General features: G+C 37.7%; 1 protein-coding gene across 1 annotated transcript in view; it reads right to left on the reverse strand.

The window, feature by feature from the left end:
* LOC127580860 (ADP-ribosylation factor-like protein 8A) overlaps positions 1 to 23,572 on the reverse strand; it is a 54,305-nt gene that overhangs the window by 24,239 nt on the left and 6,494 nt on the right. The window contains exons 2-4 of the mRNA XM_052034815.1: positions 15,755 to 15,835; positions 14,333 to 14,406; positions 13,259 to 13,352 (exon numbers count right to left, since the gene is read on the reverse strand). Coding sequence (XP_051890775.1) covers positions 13,259 to 13,352; positions 14,333 to 14,406; positions 15,755 to 15,835 — 249 coding nt within the window. The remainder of the gene's footprint in view (positions 1 to 13,258; positions 13,353 to 14,332; positions 14,407 to 15,754; positions 15,836 to 23,572) is intronic.

Raw genomic sequence — 23,572 nt, forward strand, 5'->3', positions numbered from 1 at the left:
AATGCCAACAATGAATAAATGAACCTTCCAGAAAAGTCAGCTCCTAGTTCAGCAATAATGTCTGTTACAATCCCCTGCAAATTCTCTCTTAACTATCCATCCCATTTCCATTTGAAGGTACTGACCTATTGTTTTCCCTATCCCTACAGACAGTGAATTCCAGATCATGACTTCTTGAAACATTCATCACATCTCCACTTCCAGCCAATATTTTAAATTTGCTCCCTGATCCTTGAACCATTGATAGACAAAATTTCTTTCAAGCTAAATCAGTCACAATACTCTGCACTTTCATCAAATCTCCTCTAACCTTCTTTGTTCTGAGAACGACACCATCTTCTCCACAATGTTATAAATACTCATCCCAGGAGCCACTCTAGTAATTTTTTTCTCTATCTTTCCAGGACTTTCACATCCTTCCTAATGTTAGGTGACTAAAACTGAATGCAATACTCCAGTTGTGGTCTAGCCAGTGTTTTAAACAGGCTCAGATTTTCTTTGTTTGGTAGTCCATGCCTCTAAATGCATATCCCAGAATCCCACGTGCTTTATTAATCATTCTCTCAACACAATGAGGGGCAGGATGTGCCTCACAGCCTAATTGAGCTTTTCGAGGAAGTGACAAAACAAATAGATGAAGATAGAGCAGTGGATGTCGTGTATATGGGTTTTAGCAAGGAGTTTGATGAGGTTCCCCATGGTAGGCTCATCCAGAAAGTCATGAGGCATGGGATCTATGGAAACTTGGCTGTGTGGATTCGGAATTGGCTTGCCCACAGAAGGCAGAGGGTGATAGTAGATGGAGGGTATTCTGCCTGGAGGTCAGTGACTAGTGGTGTTCCACAAAGATCTGTTCTGGAACCTCTACTCTTTGTGATTTTTATTAATGATTTGTTTGAAGAAGTGGAAGAGTGGGTTAGTAAATTTGCAGATGACAAAGGTTGGTGGTGTTGTGGATAGTGTAGAAGGTCGCCGTAAGTTACAACAGGATATAGACAGGATGCAGAGTTGGGTGGAGAAGTGGCAGATGGAGTTCAATCTGGAGAAGTGTGAAGTGATACACTTTGGAAGATTGAACTTGAAGGCAGAATACAAAGTTAATGGTAGGATTCTTAACAGTACAGAGGAACAGAGGGATCTTGGGGCCCCAGGTTCACAGATCCCTTAAAGTTGCCACGCAAATTGATAGGGTGGTTAAGGTGGCGCATGGTGTGCTGGCCTTCATTAGTCGGGAGGTTGAGTTCAAGAGCCACGAGGTAATGTTGCAGCTCTGTAAAACTCTGGTTAGACCACACTTAGAGAATGGTGTTCAATTCTGGTCGCCTCATTATAGGAAGGAAGTGGAAGCTTTAGAGAAGGTGCAGTGGAGATTTACCAGGGTGTTGCCTGGATTAGAGAACATGCCTTAAGAGGAAAGGCTGTGTGAGCTAGGGCTTTTCTCTTTGAAGCATAGGAGGATGGGAGGCGACTTGATAGAGGTGTAGAAGACTATGAGAGGCAAAGATATAGTGGACAGCCAGCACCTTTTTCCCCAGGGTGGCAATGGCCAATACCAGAGGACATCCATCTAAGGTGAGTGGAGGAAAGGTTAGGGGAGATGTCAGAGGTAGGTTTTTTTTGTCTACACAGAGTGCTGGGTGCCTGGAACGCACTGCCAGGGGTGGTGGTAGAGGCTCATACACTAGGGACATGTAAGAGACTCTTAGATAGGCACATGGATGTAGGAAAAATGGAGGGTTATGGGCTGTGTGGGAGAGGAGGGTTAGATTGATCGTGGAGTAGGTTTGTATAGGCCGGTACAACATCGTAGGACTAAGGACCCGTACTGTGCTGTACTGTTCTATGGTCTCTATGCAACTGGTTTCAAGGATTTTGCACAAATACAACCTGTTCCAGAGCACCCCTTAGATTCATGCCATGTAGTCTATACCGTCTCTCATTCTGTCTGCCAAAATTTTACATTTCACATTTCTGTATTAAATGTTATCTACCACTTGTTTGCTCATTTAGCCAGCCTGCCTTTCTGCAATCCATTGCAATCCTCCTCACTGCCTATCACAATTCTGAACTGTGTCATCCAGAAATTTGAGATTTTACCCTCCAAACCCATGACTAAACTATTAATATATCAATAAAAATTGGTCCCAGCAAATGACCTCTGGGAAACATCACTGGCTGCCATCCTCCACTCTGTAAAATAACTACTTACAACTCCATCTTTCTGCCTTTAAACTAATTTGTTATCTATGTTAAACATTTAATTCTATTTACCTTGATTTTTACTAACCAGCCCAAATCATCAATGTATTAAACAAACTTAAGTGTAATGCTACATGCCCCAAATTGTTAACTGGCAAAATGTAGCAAGGACATAAATCATTCCCTAAAGCTACTGACAGTTTTCTATTAAAACTGCAAGGAGAGTACTGTTGACCTGCTTTTCTTCCATAGACTCCTCTCCCTGCCAAAAACGTTAACTTGTTAAGCTAAAGTTTGAAGATACTTTGCTCAATATGAAAGCTGCAATAGACAATGCAGGCAACCACAATAACACTTTTTTTCGCCAAAGTATAGGCACACTATATGTACCCATTCAATTAACTGTCAGAGGCAGCAATCAGGATTGACATCCTTAATTGATTTTTACCTAGTGGACATAAGAATACAGCCAAATGTTGAAATGCTATTGTTGTTTTGACTGAGATCAGCTGACTCAGGGAGGGGAATAAACCTTTTGACTCCTTGGGTCAGCTCTTCACTAGACTCAAATCCAATGTGCAAATAATTACACTACTTAGGCTACTGAATAAAATTATTGCAGCTGCTTGAAACCTAGAATAAATATACAAAATAAAAAAACTGAAAATGCTAGGACATCATGAGGTGAAACAGGAGCTGAAAAGTATGCAATGTTTTTTTATGCACATAATCTATAATTCAGACTGACGCATCTGTTGTTGTTGTATAATATTCTTAGAATGACTTGGTGATAGCAATTCTGTTTTTCAGATGGAAATTTGAGTTCAGGGCACTGGAGAAATGGAGCGCATAACGTAGGCTGAACCTGCCGAGTATACTACATTGTTACATTTATCCTGCTTCTAGTAAATATTAAACATGGCCCTCTGTCTAGAGCTAAAACTCCACCATTTCAACCTTTAACATATTTCCCAGTCCACTTTAGCCAACTCTTCTTCTGCCTTAAAAACCTTCAAAGACTGCTTCCAGTAGCCTTTGATGACGAGATTTCCAAGACTCATGACCTTCAGAAAAGGTCTTCATCACCTCTGATTTTAATGGGCAACTTTTTTGTTTTAAAAAGACCCCTTTTAAATTTAAGTTCTCTTTGGTTTACCTATTAAGTTCTACTTTTGCTATTGGGAATATTTAAACTTTTCAAGGGATATGAGAATTTCAGTGTAGAGTGGGGGTGGGGGACTGGGGGATGATAAATTGGAGAGAAAAGACAAGTGAGAGGTGTTTATGAAGGCAAAGTGAAAGCAGAAGCAACAATAACCAGTGTGAAATAAAATCAGAAAGTGCTGTAAAAACTTAGCAGGCAGTTTTTCCCATCAGGCAGGCTCGACTAGCTGAGATTTTCTAGCATTTCTCATTTTTGCTTCCATTTTCCAGCATCTGCAGTTTTTTTGCTTTTTATAACCAGAGTAAATTAGGATGGGGGCAGAGCATACACAGCACACCAGCAGAGAGATCAGAGTGAGAAAAAAATAAGATAAAAATTATTGGGTCTTTATCTGAATGCATACAGCATTCCTAACAGACAATTTGACAGCATGGGTTTGCTCTGTCAGCCAATTCGGAGACATGGAAAGGGATACCTTTGGCAAGGTAGTCAGGGATAGGCTGAAAGCTCCCCTACCTCCTTTACAAGGATGAAATTACTGCCATGGTGAGGAACAAAACAGGCTCAGAAGCTTAATGCACAGAATCACATTGGGTGGAAATAAGAAACATTAAGAGTAGGAAGTCACTGGTAAGTATAGCACAAGGGCTCCCTAACTGTAGCTATACTGCAGGACAGAGTACAACTCAGGAAATAATGGGGGCTAAGAAAGGTACTGCAATAATCATGGATAATCTTAATCATAAAAATTAGAAAAAATTAAGGGTAGCCTCAAGGATGAGTTCATACCACATATCTGCAATGGTTTCTCACAGGATACATTTAAAAAAACAGGGAAGCAGCTACTTTAGATCTGGTACTGAGTAGTGAGGAAGGATTAAATAATGATCTCGTGGTCAAGGATATCCTTGGTAACAGTGAACATAACATAATAGAACTTAAAATTCATTTGAAGAGTGAGAAGCTTGTGCCCAAAATCAGCATCCTAAACTTAAATTCAAGATAGAGCAACCTATTTGATTAATACCACATCCATCAACCCAAAGAATAATTCCCCCCAACACAAGTGCACTATTAAATGCACTGTAGTTACTTATCCAAGCTACTCCAACAGAACCTTCTAAACCCGAAACCTCTCCCACCGAAGACAACAAGAGTAATATATGCTAGACACAAGAGACTGCAGATGCTGGATTCTTCAGCAAAAAAAAAAATGCTAGCCACTACCAGAAATGCCCTCTTCCTGAAAAATGAATTAAAAAAATACAACAGATTCTGATGTCAATTCCCAAAGGAACATTTAACCATTGAAAATGAATTAAGTCCCAGAAATCCATACATGATCTATGCCACACAATCTGGGACTTAATGACAGATTCAAGGCAAAAATCTGTCAGCACTCCACCAGGGGAATTCACACAGAGCTGAACGCTTGTGGGATTTGGGGAAGCAAAAAAAATAAATCAGTCCCAACACACGATCCAAGACTACTTTTTTTCTGATGGAGATTGGAGGGTAAAAGGGGGAAAAGGTTAGTTCCTTTACTATTAATTAAAAACATACAAAAACCTGCACCTACTCAAGTACTTTTCAAATTATATTTACTTAAATTTCCATAGTTTCTAAACATTCTTGAATATCAGGAATTAATGACATGCTTTGATACCCAGCCCTCACTTTAACATGTTAAGATTACTTCAAGGACAGGACTTCCTCCCTGTGTTAGCCACAGATCTGTCATTATCCAGACCAGACTGTTGGACTCCAGTTTGCAGATGTCCAGTAAGAATAGCCTTCCATATCCAGAAAAACTGATTGCAGGTGTTATGTGAATTTAGATTCAACCCAGGATAGATAGAGCCAGGAAATTCTGGCTCATCACTTTCCTCAGCAAGGATCTAGATTAACTGAGATTTCTCATTTGGAAATGCATCCTTTCTATGTACAGCTTTAAAAACCATAATACAATTTTCTATAGTTTAATATTAGCTACATCTAGAGATATATCTATCCAATTATAGTCCTATTAACCAACTTCTTGAGTAAAAGTTGTAAGATTTGCATTTACTCTAATGGCATTAAAGTGTTGTGCAAGTAGTGGAAATAAAGTAATTTATGAAAGGCTATGTTAATAAACCTCAGTAATTATGTAAAAAGGGTCAGACAGTAGTATTTCACTCTTGAAATGTCTTTTTGTTTTGACAAGGAAAGACATCAGAAAATTTTTTTAAAAATCATAATCACGTTAAATTCACAGATATACAGCACAGAAACAGGCCCTTTGGCACCTAATCCATGCTGACCATCAGGCACCAATTCTGCACTAATTCCATTTTATTCTCCCCACTTTCCCATCAACTCCCCACAGATTTTACCACTCTACATACAAGGGGCAATACAGTAGCCAATTAACCTACTAACATGCACATCTTTGGGATGCAGGAGGAAACCCATGCAATCAGAGGACAGTTTTTGCATCAATTTTATATCATGCATGGGGTTTTTTAGCAATTTTTCCACAGTTAAGTTGAGTATTTCAAATGCTTCTCTTTGGCAAGATAATTAAATTTAAGCACAATAAATTGCATAGAAACTTTAAAATATTTCTGTATTGAATATAAATCATCCCAAATTTAAAATGGGAAAATTTTCTTCCCTGTCACAAACCAGCAACAAAAGAAACACACTGAGCATGATTCAGTGTTAAAACCTATTTTATTAATCACTACTTATGATAATACGTAAAATAAAAGTAAAAATGTTAGTATGTTAGAATTCAAAAATGTTAAACCTTGAACGTTAACCCCAAAACTAAACTCTTCGTGTGTGTGTGTGTGTGTGTGTGTGTGTGTGTGTGTGTGTGTGTGTGTGTGTGTGTGTGTGTGTGGCAAAGTCCCAAACTCCAAGTTCAGGAATGGTTCTTAAAGTTCAGTTCCGCAAGCCATAAGGTGAAACATGAGTAAGGGCTTCTTCAACAACCACCGTTGTCTGAAGATAAGACGTAGACGTAGAGAAACATAGAGAGAGTAAATACGAAATCCAAATGTTCCACGATGGAACCCAAGCGACACTTCAGTGTTTACTCGGTAGTGACTTCCTCACCCCGAAAAGCATCCGAATCGTGGTCGTCCACACACAAAAACCTGTTTCCTTCTACAGGTCAGCAACAAAGTGAACTCCACCGGATTACTTCCAATTTCCATACATGGATTTCTAATGGCAGACACAGTTATTGTTTCTCATCCATCGATAGAGAAAACTAGCAGGCTAGTGTCTCTCTCCCTTCTCTCTCTCTCTTCTTCTTCTGCCTTCTTCAACAACATCATTACGTCCCTTATCTTCTATTGACGTAAGCACGCCCCACACACACACACTCTATCTTAAAGGGACATTCACTGAGTCTGTAACACCTCCCACCTAAAAAGAATTTTTCCCAAGAAAAATTTAACCGCGCATACAGTTAGTAATGTTAATAATTATCATGCTACACAACTACAGAATATCAGATTAGTACAGATACATGTTTCCCATTTAACATCGGGAAAGACAATCAGCAATCACATTATCTTTACCTCTAATGTGAGTTATCATGAGATCAAACTCTTGCAAAATTAAACTCCAGTTTAACAGCCTTCTGTTCTTGTTTTTGACTCGGCTCAGAAACACCAATGGGTTATGATCTGTATATACAGTCAATGGTTTCTGAGCAGTGCAAACATATACACTGAAATGTTGCAAGGCTAAAACAAGCGACAGTAATTCTCTATGGTGGAATAATTCTTTTGATGCTCATTAAATTTCTTTGAAAAGTAAGCTACAGGATGGTCAATATCATCAAAGTCACCCTTCTGCAACACCACAGCTCCTGCAGCTTCATCACTAGCATCTACTGCTAATGAAAATGGCTTTTCAAAGTCAGGTGTTTTGAGCACAGGATGGTAGCATAAAATGGCTTTCAGCTTCTCAAATGCTTCTTGACAAGAATCTGTCCAAACAAACTTTACTCCCTTCTTCAGAAGATTAGTTAGGGGAAGAGCAATATCAGCAAAATTTTTACAAAATTTTCGATAATATCCAACCATTCCCAAAAATCTTCTAACAGTCCTCGTACCTGTGGGAATAGGGAACTCAGATATTGCTTGAACTTTTGCCTGAACAGCAGCTTGCTTGCCTTGACCTACAACATAACCAAGATACGTCACAGTGGCATGGCCAAATTCACTTTTAGCCAAGTTAACTGTAAGGTTAGCCTCAGAAAGTCTTTCAAACAACCTTTCTAACGCAGATATGTGATCCTCCTGTGTATCATTCCCAGTCACTAAGTCGTCAATGTAGGCATCTGTATGTTTTAACCCATGAATCACTGAATTAATCATTCTTTGAAATGTTGCCGGAGCATTTTTCATTCCAAATGGTAAAACATTGTATTCATACAATCCAGAAGGGGTTACAAAGGCTGAAATCTCCCTTCCTCTATCTGTTAATGGAACACACCAGTACCCTTTTAATAGGTCAATCTTTGTAAGAAATTTTGCCTTTCCCACTCTGTCTATGCAATCATCCACCCTAGGAATAGGGTAAGCATCTGACTTTGTTACAGCATTCACTTTCCTGTAATCTGTGCAAAATCTAACAGTTCCATCAGGTTTAGGTACAATAACACAGGGCGAACTCCAGTTTGAAGTAGAATGTCTAATAATATCATTTTCCAACATGTATTTGATCTCCTGATCAACAAGTTTACTTCTTTCCACATTCATTCGACATGGGTGTTGTTTGATTGGTTTTGCATCCCCAACATCAACATCACGGGTAATTATCGATGTTCTCTTTGGAACATCTGGGAACAGATTTTTAAATTTTAAAATTAATTCTCTCATCTGTTGTTTTTGCAAAACTTGTAAATGGTCCAACTTCGTTTCAAGGTTCTCCAGAATATTTTGGTTTTTTAAGTTTCGATGGAACAATATTTGGTCTAAATTGGCCTTCCTCAACATCAACATCAGGCATTCTAGAAACAACCTTCACGTCACCCACCAAGGCCACAACTGAATCCCTCTCATAATAAGGTTTTAGCATGTTTACATGACAGAGTTGTGTTTTCTTGTGTCTATCTGGTGTTTTGATTATATATGTTAAATCAGTCACTTGAGATTCAATAACATAGGGTCCAGAAAAACGAGATTGCAATGGATTATTTTGGCTAGGGAAAAGTACCAACACCTTTTGCCTCACTGCAAATGTCCTAGGCCGAGCACGTCTATCAAAATATATGTCTTCATTCTTATCTGACTGGTTTTCAAATTCTCTCTCGCTAGCTGGCAGACTCTCTCCAAACGAGTTTTAAATTTTTGGACATAGTCCAACAGACTCAAATGCACTTCCTCATTAACCCATTGCTCTCTTAACAACTCCAAAGGTCCTCTCACCCTATGTCCAAATACGAGCTCAAACGGACTAAATCCTAATGACTCTTGGATTGAATCTCTAATTGCAAACAAAAGTAAATGAACGCCTTCGTCCCAATCCTTTGTGTTTTCAAAGCAATAAGTCTTCAGCATATTTTTGAGAGTAGAATGAAATCTCTCCAGAGCTCCTTGAGATTCTGGGTGATATGCAGATGATACAATCTGCTTTGCTCCCAGCTCATAGACTAGTTGTTGAAAAAAAATTGACATAAAATTACTGCCTTGATCAGATTGGATTTCTTTTGGCAAACCAAACAAGGTAAAAAATTTTAAAAGAGCCTTTGACACCATCTTGGCCTTAATATTTCTAAGGGGTATTGCCTCTGGAAATCTAGAAGTGGCACACATGATGGTTAACAAATACTGATTTCCAGTCTTAGACTTTGGCAATGGACCAACACAGTCCACAATCACCTTCGAAAAGGGTTCACCAAAAGCAGGAATTGGTTTCAACGGAGCCACAGGGGGTTTTTGATTTGCTTTACCTACCATCAGACATGTGTGACAGGTTCGACAAAACATCACCACATCTTTTCTCAAACCAGGCCAATAGAATTGTTTCAAGATCTTCCCTACAGTTTTATTCACACCAAAATGGCCACCTAAAGGCATACAATGGGCCAAATTTAAAATCTCATTCCTATAAACTTTTGGAACAACAACCTGATGAATAACTTCCCATTCCTCATTAACAGGAACATGAGGAGGTCTCCATTTCCTCATTAACACTCCATTTTTGACATAATATCCAATTGGCACTTTTTCAATCTCCTCACATGAGAGTGCTTTTTCTTTCAATTCTGTCAACTCAGGGTCCTTTGTCTGTTCCACCATAAACTCCTTCCTCGACAAAGACAAATCTTTAAATTCAGGCTCACTATAAGGATGCTGATCCTCCAGTGAAGACAGAAAAGTCTCAGATAAGGCATCAAAATTTTCTTCCTGTTTAGGACTGTCACAAGGAACCGCATCAGGCTGCATAGGACTGTCGGCCTTGGCTAATTCTTTAGCTCTAGCTCGAGTCACCGCACATGATGGGTAAACATCTGGATCATTCTCAGACTCATCAATCCTTGGTTTGGTCGTTAACCGTACCACAGGAACAATTTCTCCATCTGCAAGGTCATTTCCCAATAACAAAGAAACTCCTTCCACTGGTAACCTAGGTCTTATTCCTATCTCGACAGGTCCTTCTACGAACTTTGACTTTAAAATCACCTTGTGCAAAGGGACAGATATGGTGTCACCTGTAATGCCTCACACTGACCTCACCAGTGTCAGTTTCTTCACCAAAATGTAAAACACTGTCCAGCAAGAGAGATTGACAAGCCCCAGTATCTCTAAGAATTTTCACTGGCACCTGGGGTGACTCATCATTCAGTGAAACAAAACCCTCTGATACATAAGAACGGAATTCCTTTCTCACCTCCTCCAACTTTTCCGCTTTTACCTCTTGCAAGGACTCATCTTTAACAGCATCTCCTAAACCTTTTTGATTTATAATTGCCTGAAAGCAAGCATTGGGCACAGCTTCCTTCCTTTTTTTCCAAAAGGGCACAATTAGATATCACATGGCCAGGTTTCTTACAGTAATAACAAGTACGCTCAACAGGTTTCTCCAGCACTGGCGTCTTTTCATCCTTCCCTTTTTGATTACCTCCCAATTTAATCTCCGGTTTACCTGGATTGTCCTTATAACTCTTTTGAAAGGTTTTAGGTTGTCCCCATTTGGATTTATGGGTTAAAGCATAATCATCTGCCAACCTAGCAGTTTCTTATAATGTTTCCACTCCCTTTTCATTTAAATATGTTGTTAATTCAGCTGGAATACATCTTTTAAAGTCTTCCACTAATATCAATTCTTTCAATTTATCAAAATCCCCATCTACATTTTTAGCCATGCACCATCGTTCAAAACATATTCTCTTTCCATTGGCAAATTCCATAAAAGTCTGATCTGCAGATTTATTCAAGTCTCTAAATTTTTGTCTATAAGCTTCAGGTACCAATTCATAGGCCTTTAACACAGCTTGTTTTACCTTGGTATAATCAGCTGCATCCTCAACAGACAAAGCAGAATAAGCTTTTTGAGCTTTACCTTTAATCACACTCCGTAACATAAGAGCCCATCCTTCCTTTGGCCAGTTTGAACTCACAGAACCTTTTCAAAATGTTGGAAATATTGATCAAGGAGGGACTAATCGAACCTCCCTGCTGGCTAAAAAACCATCATCAGAATCAGATTCCAAACTCATTCGCTTCATTTTTAACTCATGCTGCCTCTGTTTTTCCTTCTCCTCTCTATCCAGCTCCATCCTCTTCAATTCCATCTGCTTCATTGCTAGATCAGCCTCTATCTTCATCCGAGTTAGCTCTCGTTCAGCCTCTAGTTTCTTTTGTTCGGCCTCTAATTTCCTTTGCTCTCGTTCAGCCTCTAACTTTAACTGGGTTTGCTCTCATTCAGCCTCTAACTTTTTTTGTCCCAACTCGAACTTCAGTCGTGTTTGCTCTAACTCCATCTTTGCTATCTGCACCTGTCTAACAGGAATCTCTGACTCACTCCCAGAAAACTCCTCTAACTGTTCTAATTCTTCCTCCTCCAGATCCTCCAACTCCACTGATTGAAAAGTCACATCAGAAATCACTGGTTTAATCTCAGGAAACTCAACCACCTCACTCAACTCAAACACTTCCTTCTCCAAATAATAGTCAACTATCATTCTATGAATAACTGCTTTTCTCATAGACTGCTTTACTTCTGTAAGGTTTAGCTTTGTAGCAATCTTTATCAAATCATCCTTTTTCGCCACCTCCAATCCCTTTAGGGTTGGTGACTCCAAAAATGCCTTAATATCCATTGCTGCTGGTTTCCACACACACAAGCCAACTAAAAAGAATTTATCAGACCTCCCTCAACAATCTTTGGATTGAATCTCGAACAAATCTCGTCAATCTGGGGAACGATCCCAGACGACACTCGTTAATCTTTTGGTTGGATCCTGGATGAATCTCGTTAACCTTGGGAACTATCCCGGACGAGCCCCCAATTTTGTCATGAACCAGCAACAAAAGAAACACACTGAGCATGATTCAGTGTTAAAACCTATTTTATTAATCACTACTTATGATAATACGTAAAATAAAAGTAAAAATGTTAGTATGTTAGAATTCAAAAATGTTAAACCTTGAACGTTAACCCCAAAACTAAACTCTTCGTGTGTGTGTGTGTGTGTGTGTGTGTGTGTGTGTGGCAAAGTCCCAAACTCCAAGTTCAGGAATGGTTCTTAAAGTTCAGTTCCGCAAGCCATAAGGTGAAACATGAGTAAGGGCTTCTTCAACAGCCACCGTTGTCTGAAGATAAGACGTAGATGTAGAGAAACATAGAGAGAGTAAATACGAAATCCAAATGTTCCACGATGGAACCCAAGCGACACTTCAATGTTTACTCGGTAGTGACTTCCTCACCCCGAAAAGCATCCAAATCGTGGTCGTCCACACACAAAAACCTGTTTCCTTCTACAGGTCAGCAACAAAATGAACTCCACCGAATTACTTCCAATTTCCATACATGGATTTCTAATGGCAGACAGTTATTGTTTCTCATCCATCGATACAGAAAACTAGCAGGCTGGTGTCTCTCTCCCTTCTCTCTCTTCTTCTTCTGCCTTCTTCAACAACATCATTACATCCTTTATCTTCTATTGACGTAAGCACGCCCCACACACACACACACACACTCTCTATCTTAAAGGGACATTCACTGAGTCCGTAACATCCCCAAAATAAAAAAATGCCAACTATCCACTTGGAATGTTTTTGGTGGAATTGTAATCACTGAAATGGGAATATTACACTTTAGTTTTGCATGTAATCATAGAGAATCTAAAGAAGTAAATGCTACTGTTCTGAATACTTCAAAGTTGGCCAGATTTTGCACTTTTAATGCTGGTTTGTCAGGACCTTGTTGTTAACCATCTATTCCAGTTCACTGATTGATGTAATTTCAATATATGCACAGAAATAACACCTGAGAAATATACCAGAATCTTTGTCTCATGCACAAGGTATTGCTAAGGTCTAGAGGTCAAAATGGACTCAAGGTCAGGATGGCACAGTTTTAATGGCTGAGTACCAATTGGCTGCACACCTAATAAGTGTTTTTTTCCCTATTTATTCAATGTGTTCACTAAAGTGCTTTTTAAACTGCATCATCCATACTTAGATTACATAATGTTTTCAAACTATGTGTGAACTTGTTTTCAATTTCTTTCCATTAAGAATTCAACAATACAACTGTTACAGAATACAATGTTAGATCACTAAGTCAGAAACATTAACTTCCGATAAGATGGAAGATTATTTCCCATTAGTTATTTTTTTAAAAAATTCAGTTTAGTTCACGATAAATTGAAAGGAGCAGACTTACTGGGATGCCCTGCAACTGTGGTTTATCTAATAAATTATGCAATTCATTCTTTGAAGCTTCTGTCTTCTCATGGTCTGCAGCATCTACCATGTACCTGAAGAATGCAAAAGCACAAGGCTCATTATAAATTTGGTTCGAATGGCATTACACAATGACTTCAATTAGCTGCTGATCAGGAACAAGCCAAGTTTATATCTGGTTTAGCCAATTTCACTCAGAAATCGACATAGGTGCCATGCAAAAGAAAAAGTGGCCCAAGTTTCTGTTCTGATTGCCATCAGTATAATCGTTGGATCCAAGCATAAAGATAAGTACAGGAGCACTTCAAGTAAAAAAAAAACTGCAGATACTGGAAATCTGAAACAATACAGCAAATGCTGGAAATAGCATGTCAGGCAGTGTTCGTGAAGAGTGAAACAGACTAAAGTTTTCAGGTCAATGTTGCCGTCATCATCAGAGTACATTTGACTGCTTTTAATTCTGCAATTAAATGGTTGAATGAAACTCTGTTTTAACAATGCTGCCTACAAGGTCACAAATTAGAAATCAGGCAGAATCTCTCTGATGCAAATAGCCCTGTTTGAAACTGCTGGTGTTTAGCATTTTAAATGGCAGTGTGTGTGGAATTTCCATACGTATGTGAACAAAACCAAAAGGTCCAGATTTACTAACTGATCTGTTCCACCACTGAACTCCATGTGTTTGGGATGCTTCAAGGCAACAATGTGACCCCTTGCATCTGGGGCACACAATTCAGGCTATCAGAAGATGCCGAGGATTATTCCAGGTATGGGGAGCCAGGCCAATAAGATCCAGCCCAATGCTTTGGGAGAAGTGACACAAGAAAAACAAATAGTTTGAAAAGGCCAAATTTGAAGCAGACATGTTTTTTCACAAATTATAACAAGGCAAACTTCTCTTGAAAGAGGCACAAATTGAAAGAATACTTAATTAGGTACAATTACATTCTGATATCACCAAGAATATAATTTCTTAAGGTATAGAATCAGCAACCAAATGAAATTTAAACAGTAATTGGTTTTCCCCATTGATAAAACAATTCAAAATACTTACACAATTGCACTGACTCCTCTGCAGTATCGTTCCCACATGCTTCTAAATCGAGGCTGCCCGCCAATGTCCCAAAGCTAAAATTAAAATTACAAGTGTAACACTGCATTCATAATAACTTACAAATTACTAAGTACCGTATAATAAATTGGTTGCAGATACTTTTTATGAAGAATTTACTACCAAGGAAATGTTCATCTTGTAACATTCCAAACATTAAAACTTAGTAAAATTAATGGTTTATGGGCAGATGAACATTCAAATATAAACAAAAAATCTAATGAGCCATTTTGTGAAAGAATTAAGACAAAAGGTACAGACTCCTACCAATTAAGCTCAATAACCAGGATATTGAGCTCCTACAGCTTCAAATTCAAAATAGTACAGTGAATTTTGCAGTGAGGTGGTGAAATATCTACCATTACCAAGTCCATTTGGAAATGTAGAACGAAAGCACCAATTAACCAAGTGCATACCAACATCTGCCACAGCTACCGAGCCAAATTAAACTATCCAAAAACAACAGCCTGCTATTCATGGTGTTCTCCAATTTCAGAAATAAAAATTGTTAATTTTAAAAACTAATAACTGTCAAAAATTACCTGTTGCATGAATTAACAGGAATAATTTTTTTGTCAACACTTCCAGATCAAATCAGAAGCTACTATTACAATTTCACAGTTTTCACAGGTGGGATATATTTATACCACAGCATTATTAACTTAAACGAGTAGCGATAATGGAAACAAAAATAAATTCTCAAAGTATTAACAAGATCATGCCCATGGAAACAAGCAGCTGGGGACTGGAAGCTTACTCTATTCACCTGAAACAAAAGAATAGCAGGTCGCAACCTTTAACCAGTTTTTGCCTTTCCCACACTCAACATTTGAACAGAGTACACGCACACAATTTTGGCCAAGTCAACCAGACTGATTTTCTACATAATTTTAAACTTAAGGGCCTACAGTAAGAATCTTAACATTTTATCTTGTTTTTCTGTTAAAATTAAAGGAAAAAATGAAAGCTGTAACCTGAGAAATGTGAAAGCAGTACTCAAACTATTAAGATGTACTACTGAAAATCTAAAACAAATTAAACAGCCTGGAAGATAACACAGATATACAGCTCCTCCCCAGCTTACAAACATTCATCTTACATACAGCCCATACATAAGATCAAGCGTTTGGAAGACCGGCATGATGAATTTGCCAGCTGCTGCAGGGCTGCACATGTGGGAACTGTTTGTGGCTGCATTGCCGACACGCAAACCATTCAGGTTACAAAGAGTTCACAGGAACAGAACCCTGTCGCAACCTGGGAAGGACCTGTAAATTGAAGTAATGATCAGCTAGAATTCATATTGTTTATTCTTATGTTACTTTATCTGTTTAAAAGAACAGATCACTGGAAAATCACAAATACCTTGATGGTGACATTTCCTTTGGTGATTTTTCTCATGTTGAAGCCAACAGTTGGTATCATATCCTCACTGAACTGTCCAGACTGTTGATACAAAGATATATGAAAACATAAGACAGTTCAGCATAGAAGAAATATCTTCTAAGAAATCAGTCAACTGTGTTATGTTGGTGTTCAGTTAAGACACTGCTTTATTTTTAGTTCTTGTATAATTTACAAACATGGTGAATAGCACTTTTCAAAAGTAATATAAAGAGAAATTGTTTTTCACAAAGAATTCTATTACTCCCAAGAAACTTTATTGAAGTGTGTGGAAAATATCTGTATATTTTCAGCCAAAATACAAACATTAGAAATTAAAAAGTCATATAGGATTGCCATATAAAAATCTTCCAAATGAGACAAAGGTATCAAGGGCCTTTTTTCTTCAGAAGAAATTCCTGATGCTTTAACACAATTTTACTTCTAAGAATTAATGTGCAGAATAAGATTGTGGATTGTCATTGGATTTGCTGAGTCATAGGCATCAAGAGTTATCAGCAAGGGAAACAACTGGTTGTGTGTCAAAAATTTCAATTAGATTGCTTGATTTTGTTTTCCCCACCCCCTCAAAATAAAAATCATGCAGGGATATGAGGGAAGGAATCTTTCCACATATCTTATATTCACTACATAAATTATGCAATACCAGTATACATCAGAATTCTGACAAGTTAATATGGACATGAAGAGCAAAGCATTAACTGTTTGCAATTCAAAGGTTTTCATTTTTCCCTTTTGCTGACGGTTCTATTATGCTGGGAGAGGTGGGGGTGAGGTGGTCACACCTAGCTCCTCTGCTCATAAATTATGTGTTTTTTCCCCCCCCAGGAGAAATGGAACAGCACAGACTTCTCACAATAAGGATCCTTAATGACTAAAAGAGGGTGTGGATAGGATGGCACGATAGACAGCCAGGAAACAAATGTAGAAAATGAACAATGGAGATAATTAATGTACAGGGAAGGAAATACACTAATCGATATTTTTTAATTAAGTACTGAGCAAACTTCTGGACATTTCCCTGTAAGAATACTATTAAAAAATTAACAGCTTAAGAGTCACTTTTAAATGAATTAACAGTTGAAGGTTCCTCCCTATATACCTCCCTCCCATCCCCACAAGATGAGCTACTTAAGAGGACACCAAAGACGTTTCAAGGTCATGAAGAGCTTCTAATTTTAAGATTGTTTTGATGATTTGTGCAGTAGAAACAAATGACTCAGATTAGAAATTAACAACAATACTAAGATAACATTCAACAATACTATGAGAAAATCAACAGTCACCTTATTTCACAACACAGCAAAGTTATACAGATACATGGGGCAACGAAGATAATTTAAAAGAAAGGGAGGGTAAAAGTACATTTTTTTCCCCTCACGTTACAGTGAAAAATATATAAACTTGTCTTGCCACAATCACAAGTGAAAAGAATAAAGATATTTTAGGAAATTGCCTTACGTAGGAAAGCAAGATGGCAAACCTGATGGGCTGACTGGGCAGATTCAGTTCAATAGGCTGCACCATTCCATGAACCCAACGACACTGGACACACCCTGAGGTACGCTGAGCAATATATCTGCTCAACTCTTGACTTACTAATTGATATTTCAAATCCAACAAAGTTTTCTTCATTTCACATGCCCTCTTCATTTTATTTCATTAACAGTCTACAAGGATCATAGCAACATTATATTACAGATTTTACATATCAGTTCGTCACAAGAACACTCATGTTATATGGAATTTTAAAAGTAATCAGATCAGGGAGGAAATGAAGGTGATCAAAAATCAAATCAGAATGCTTGTGTCAACTGATATCACTACTGTAGCAGGAACTGAGTCAATTTAGTGGCTATCCATACTGGAAATATACTGAGATAACGAAGGTCAAAAGGTCCTGAACAATCATCGCCACTTGAAGATTTTTAGATTCCACCGTTAGTTGAACAATAAATACTCAAAGGCCAAAGCAATGTAGACAAGAGTGCTATGTAAATAGACAATGACCACAAGACTAGGAAATCAGTATCATAGAAAATTAACTTCTAAAATAACATATTTTGCTGATTAAATACATTTGTATGCAATGCACTCTCTGTTCAGGATACAAAGATAGTTTTCTTTTCACTAACCAAAACAAAAAAATTGCACTGAAATTATGCTAGTGGTACTGATACTTCAACTCCACAATACTGCTGTTCACATAATTAGTGAAGTGTAGTATGGGATTAGCCCTTAAAGAGAAGCAGGCCACTTATTCTCCATTTTTGTTTTGTTCATTCAAGGGATGTTGACTTTGCAGGTTGAACCAGCATTTAATGGCCCATTCCTAATTGCTCGAGAAGGTGGTAGTGAACTGCCTTCATGAACCGCTGCAGTTCTTGAGGTGTGGGTACATCAACAATGCTGTCAAAGAGGATTTTGACCCAGCGATGGTGAAGAAACCATGATATATTTCCAAGTCAGGAAGGTGCTTGGCTTAGAGGGCAACTTCCAGGTGGCAGTGTTCCCATGTTTCTGCTGTACCTCGGTACATGCGACAATAATAAACAAATTTACAATTTAATAGACACTGTTCACTAAGATCAAAGTGACATTGCCTCAAATACGATGTCACCCAATCCTCATATCTTCTAATTTCCTTGGTATCCAAAATCTATTTAACTCCTTATATACTCAATGATTGGTACTCATAACTTAAGATCAATAATATTCCTCTGATATCCTGTAAATGCTTTCTCAAACAAAAGCTAGGAAGAGAAAAACAATTCTTTACCTTATGTTGTGATTTGTCAATTCCTCTATTTTTTTCCTTATGTCACAAAACACCAACATTAAAAAAAATGCTATTTAATTACAGTTTGCTGAGGGAGAAAAAAAGCCACCAAATGGACGAATGCAATGCTTATTTCTTGCCATTATCATCCACTTTCACTATTCACTGCAGAATTAAAAATAAATTATTGCATACAGTCCTTAATTCAAAGTTGATCATGATTATCGGAAAGGTCAGATTCAAAGTACAAATGAATTGGGTTTCATACATTTTTTTTAAAAAAAAGTCCAGTTTGTCATGTTTGAATGAGCCAGTCTCTCTGCATGCACAAGAGGAATTATATGTTTCTTGCACATTTGATGCCTTAAATTTTCCATCATTGAGACTCTACTTCCCATCTCTCAAAAGCATAAGTTTAAATAATTTTATCCATCTGATACTTAACATTGATGGAGATGGGGGTACAAAAATTGTGGTGGGTGTGAAGAGAAAAAGGAACTGTGTACTTTCCTTGGATGGGTAAACATTCAACTGACTAGTAGGAATGGTGGAAGGGGTGGCAATTAACCCAATTGTCTAATCTCTGAAGGTCTGGAAGAAAGGGTGCATACTAGAGGTTTCTAATTCAAAGGGAACTACATACAAACATGTGGTGCAAATGGTCACACAAATTCATGAGAATTTCTTACAACTGTTAAATTCAAATCTTTAATGCATTAATATCTTTGTTTTAATGTCATAAGCTGAACTATTTGATAATACTATGAAGAAAACAAATCAGATTATACTCTACCAATTTTAGTAAAGAACTGAAAATATCACACTTATCTAGACTATGTTAATATTTAATATTAACATAAACATACTGGGTTCAAGGAACCTATTGAACTCAGCAGTTTCTAATCCTTCTTTACTGAAATCAGAGTCACATTATTGACATATTACACAACCTAGAAAGTAAAACAGGGATCCAGGTTGTACAAAGGGGAAGATGCCTTTGAACTCAGGAAACTGTTTAAGTTTTTAAGATCTGATTGAATATCTTCTGTTTACAAGCTGCAAGAGTCCTCTGTAGTTTCTATCTAGTTCCTAGAGGATAATGGACCCTTAGCATATATAAAAAATACCAAAGTGCTTTAATTGGCAACTGCATTTAAGAAAAAAAGCTGCTTTGGCAAATAGAAAATAATATCATATTGGCATAACTTTTTTTTCTTTACACACAGATAGAGAAAAAGGAATGTATCTACTTATAACCTAGTTGTGTTCTATTTAACTTGCAATTCCTTGTTGCCAACTCAGGGTTCCTGATAATTAAAAATAAAAAAGCACATTTTCTATTCACTCCTCAATTTACATTAAATTAAAACAAAATGGTTCTCAACCAAAGGACAAACTCAAGTGCAACCCAACATTTTAGAACTCTCTCCAGTCAATATCATAATCACTTTTCATGTCATTATTCCTTGGTGTAGTTAAGTGGCAAAAGAATTAAAGAGGAGTTATGTGTACATGACAGCACAAGCTGCAGGACTACAGGGAAATAAAAGAGGGGAAATGGGACCGTTGGATCTGCATGAACCCAAAAGGCCTCCTGTGTTGTAAGAAATAAGCAGATGGGCAAGGATAAATACAGGAGACATAGGTTCATCAGTGGACAAAAAAAAAGCAATCTGGAAAGCGACACGCCATAGACTTAGAGTTATTTCTGAGCAGCACACAAAATGCTGGAGGAACTCAGTGGGTTGCCAGTTGCTCCAGATTTCCAGCATTTGCAGTCTCTCGTGCCCAAGCTTTCTTTTAGTTCCCTCAGAATATATCAGATATACACTAACTATATTCAATAATGTGTATTATGTATCAGGAGCTGGAAGGAGGGAGAAACTCAGGAACGTTACAATCAGCAGGGCAATGGCACTGATCAAATTATTGACAATGCAGGCTTTCAAGTCTCTGAATCCTGACAGAACTCACCCTAGTCTTAAAAGCAGCAGCTAGTGGAATAATTCATGTATTGGTATTCATTTTCCAAAATTCCCTATATACATTATAATGACAGATGTAGGATTAATAAAAGATCTTGTAGTTAAAGATCCTTAAGGGAGCAGTGACCTTCCAAATAAGTTTGAGGGCAAACATCTCAGGTCCAAAACTGGTGTTGTCAACTTAAATTAGAACAATTACAAAAGTACGAAGGAAGGGTTGTCTGGAGTAAACTGGGAAAATATACAAAAGGATAGGTTAATCGATGAGCAGTGGCAGATACTTAAGCAGGTATTTCATAATGCTCAGCAGAAATTTATTCCAATAAGATAAACCTTCCACAGCAAACAAAAGAGGTCCAGCAAAATATTAAGTCAAGACTAGAGCAAAAGTTAGTGGTAGATGGGAGGAATAGAAATTGTTCAGGAATCTGCAAAGGGAAATCAAAAAGCTAATAAGGTGGAGAAAATTGTTTATGATAGTAAACTGGCAAGTAACATCAAAACAAACAGGAAGAGCTTCTATTGACATATAAGAGTAAGAAATGGTAACCAAAGCAAGTGTAAGTCCCCTGGAGTGTGAGACTGTGGAATTAATAGGAAATTAAAAAATGGTAGACAGATCAAATCGATACCATGCATCGGACCGGATGGTGGAGGGCACTGCAAATATCCTAAGGTTAACAGGAGGCAAAAAAACTTCTAAGTATTCATACCAAGATGAACAAAGTATTGGGGGAAAAAAAAAACGATGGGACTAATTATAATCAAATCACCATGACCCGGAGGGCTGACATCCAATAGTTTAAAATCAAATGCAGGAGGTAGTAAAGCTATTTGTTGAAGTTTTTCAAAACTCACCAAGGTTCTAGGAAGGAACCAGCATATTGGAAAACCACAAGGAGGAGGGCAGAAAGCAGAACTAGGCCAGTTAATTTAATATGTATTGTTGGGATAATGCACAAGTCTATAACCAAGGAAGAAATAGTTAGTCATTTAGAACATGATAAAAGGGTCTTCAATCTGAAACATTAACTCTGCTTTTCCATGGATGCTGCCTAACCTGCTGAATGTTTTCACTATTTTATGTTTTTAATTTCAGTCTGCACAGTTCTTAACATAGCAAATGAAAATCAGAATTAAAATCAAAATTAATTTGAAAAGAAAACTGATTTATCATATGAGATACAGAAAGCAAAAGACAGCTATATCATACAGTTTAAAATTAACTCAATTCTCAAGCTTTTTTTTAAAAACTTTTTGTAGCTTTAATCGATTGACTACAAGCATTCTCAAGATATAGTATTTCAAATGTATTACAGATTGAGAATAGAAATAAGAAAGACAATGAACATGGGCGTAAAGGGGAGTGATAGACATTCAATGGAGGGAAGTGGATAGGTTGGGGGGGGGGGGGGGGGGGGAAGGGAGAATGTTAGAAAGGTGGCAAACTCAATTATGAGGTAAAACAAATGGAGGGGTATGCCCGTGAAATAGGACCATCAATGATTCTTCAAGTAGTGAGACAGTGTCAGGATAGAGCAAACACAATTCATGTAATGCTTTATCTGGCTCAATATGATCAATTTCACAGGAAATTCAAATACTAGGAATGAACATTACATTAAATTGTATTACTGCAAGAGCAAACCTAAAACAGATCAAAGATTGTTGTTGTTTTAATAATAATTTGGCTGCACGTTATGTCAGCATAAAATACAGACAAATGGTCTGTAACCATAAAACACTTCTGAGATGGTTGTCCCAGGGTAAAGAAAGAAATAATTAACTGCAACTAAATTGTAATCCATTCCACAATATTAAACCAAGCCTACACTAGAATACGTCTAATACTTCCATTGTACAATTATTGCATAATTCAACATAAAAAACAAAATAAAAAGGAGCAAGATCAGGCCACATGGTGCCTTTGGCTTGTTCCACTATTCAATAAGATTAAGGCCAACCTGATCTTTGTCACAGGTTCACTACCCTGCTGTTTGCCGTAACCTTTGACTTCCCTGCAGACCAAAGATCTGACTCAGATCTGAATACAATTAATAAGCATAACCTCTGCTGGCCTCCAAGGTTGAGAATTCCAAATATTCACAATCCCCAGAGAAGAAATTCATCCTCATTTCTATCTTAAATGGCCTATCACCTTATACTGAAATTATTTCCATTAGATCTTCCAAATTCAATCACAAAGAAATATCTCCTTGGCATCCACCCTGACAAGCTCCTCAGAATCTTATGATTCATTAAGATCACCAAAATCCAATAAGCATCAGGCTAACCTGCTCAACCTTCCTTAAAAGATAACCTGTTCAACCCTGAAATCTGCTTAGTAAAGCTTCTCTGAACTGCATCCAATGCGAGTAGATCCCTCCTTAAATATGTAAACTGAAATTGTATGCAGAACACAAAGTGAGGTTTCACCTTCTCCCTGTATACCTGCGGTGAGACTTCCCTACTTTCACATTGTTTCCTTTGCAAGAAATGCCAACATTTCATTTTCCTTGCTAATTAATTGCAGTACTTGAATGGTAACTCTGTAGTGCATGTACAAGGCCACCCAAATCCCTCTAAGGCAGCACACTGCAATCTCATTTACTTAAAAAATATTACACGTTTCAATTCCCCCATCCTCCAAGGTAGACACCTCACATTTGACATATTATACTTCATCTTCCAAAATTTTTCGCACTCATTTAGCTTATCTATGTCACTTTGCAGACTTTTTGCAAGTCCCCACAATTTGCTCTCCTGTCATTTATTTTATTCTCGGCATATCTGGCAATAATGCACTTATTCCTTGGGTCCAATACTAATTCCTAATTTCACTTATCCCAAGCTCTTATGTTTATATATAAACCCCAATGCCACAACTTTTTACCTTTTACGTGGCATCTTACCAAATGACTTTTGGAAATCTAAATATGCTTCATCTACTGATTTGCCTTTATCCATCCTGCTAGTTACATCTGCAAAGAACCCTAATAAACTTGTCAAACAAGA

The sequence above is a fragment of the Pristis pectinata genome, chromosome 20 (assembly GCF_009764475.1).
Source record: "Pristis pectinata isolate sPriPec2 chromosome 20, sPriPec2.1.pri, whole genome shotgun sequence".
NCBI lineage: Eukaryota > Metazoa > Chordata > Chondrichthyes > Rhinopristiformes > Pristidae > Pristis > Pristis pectinata.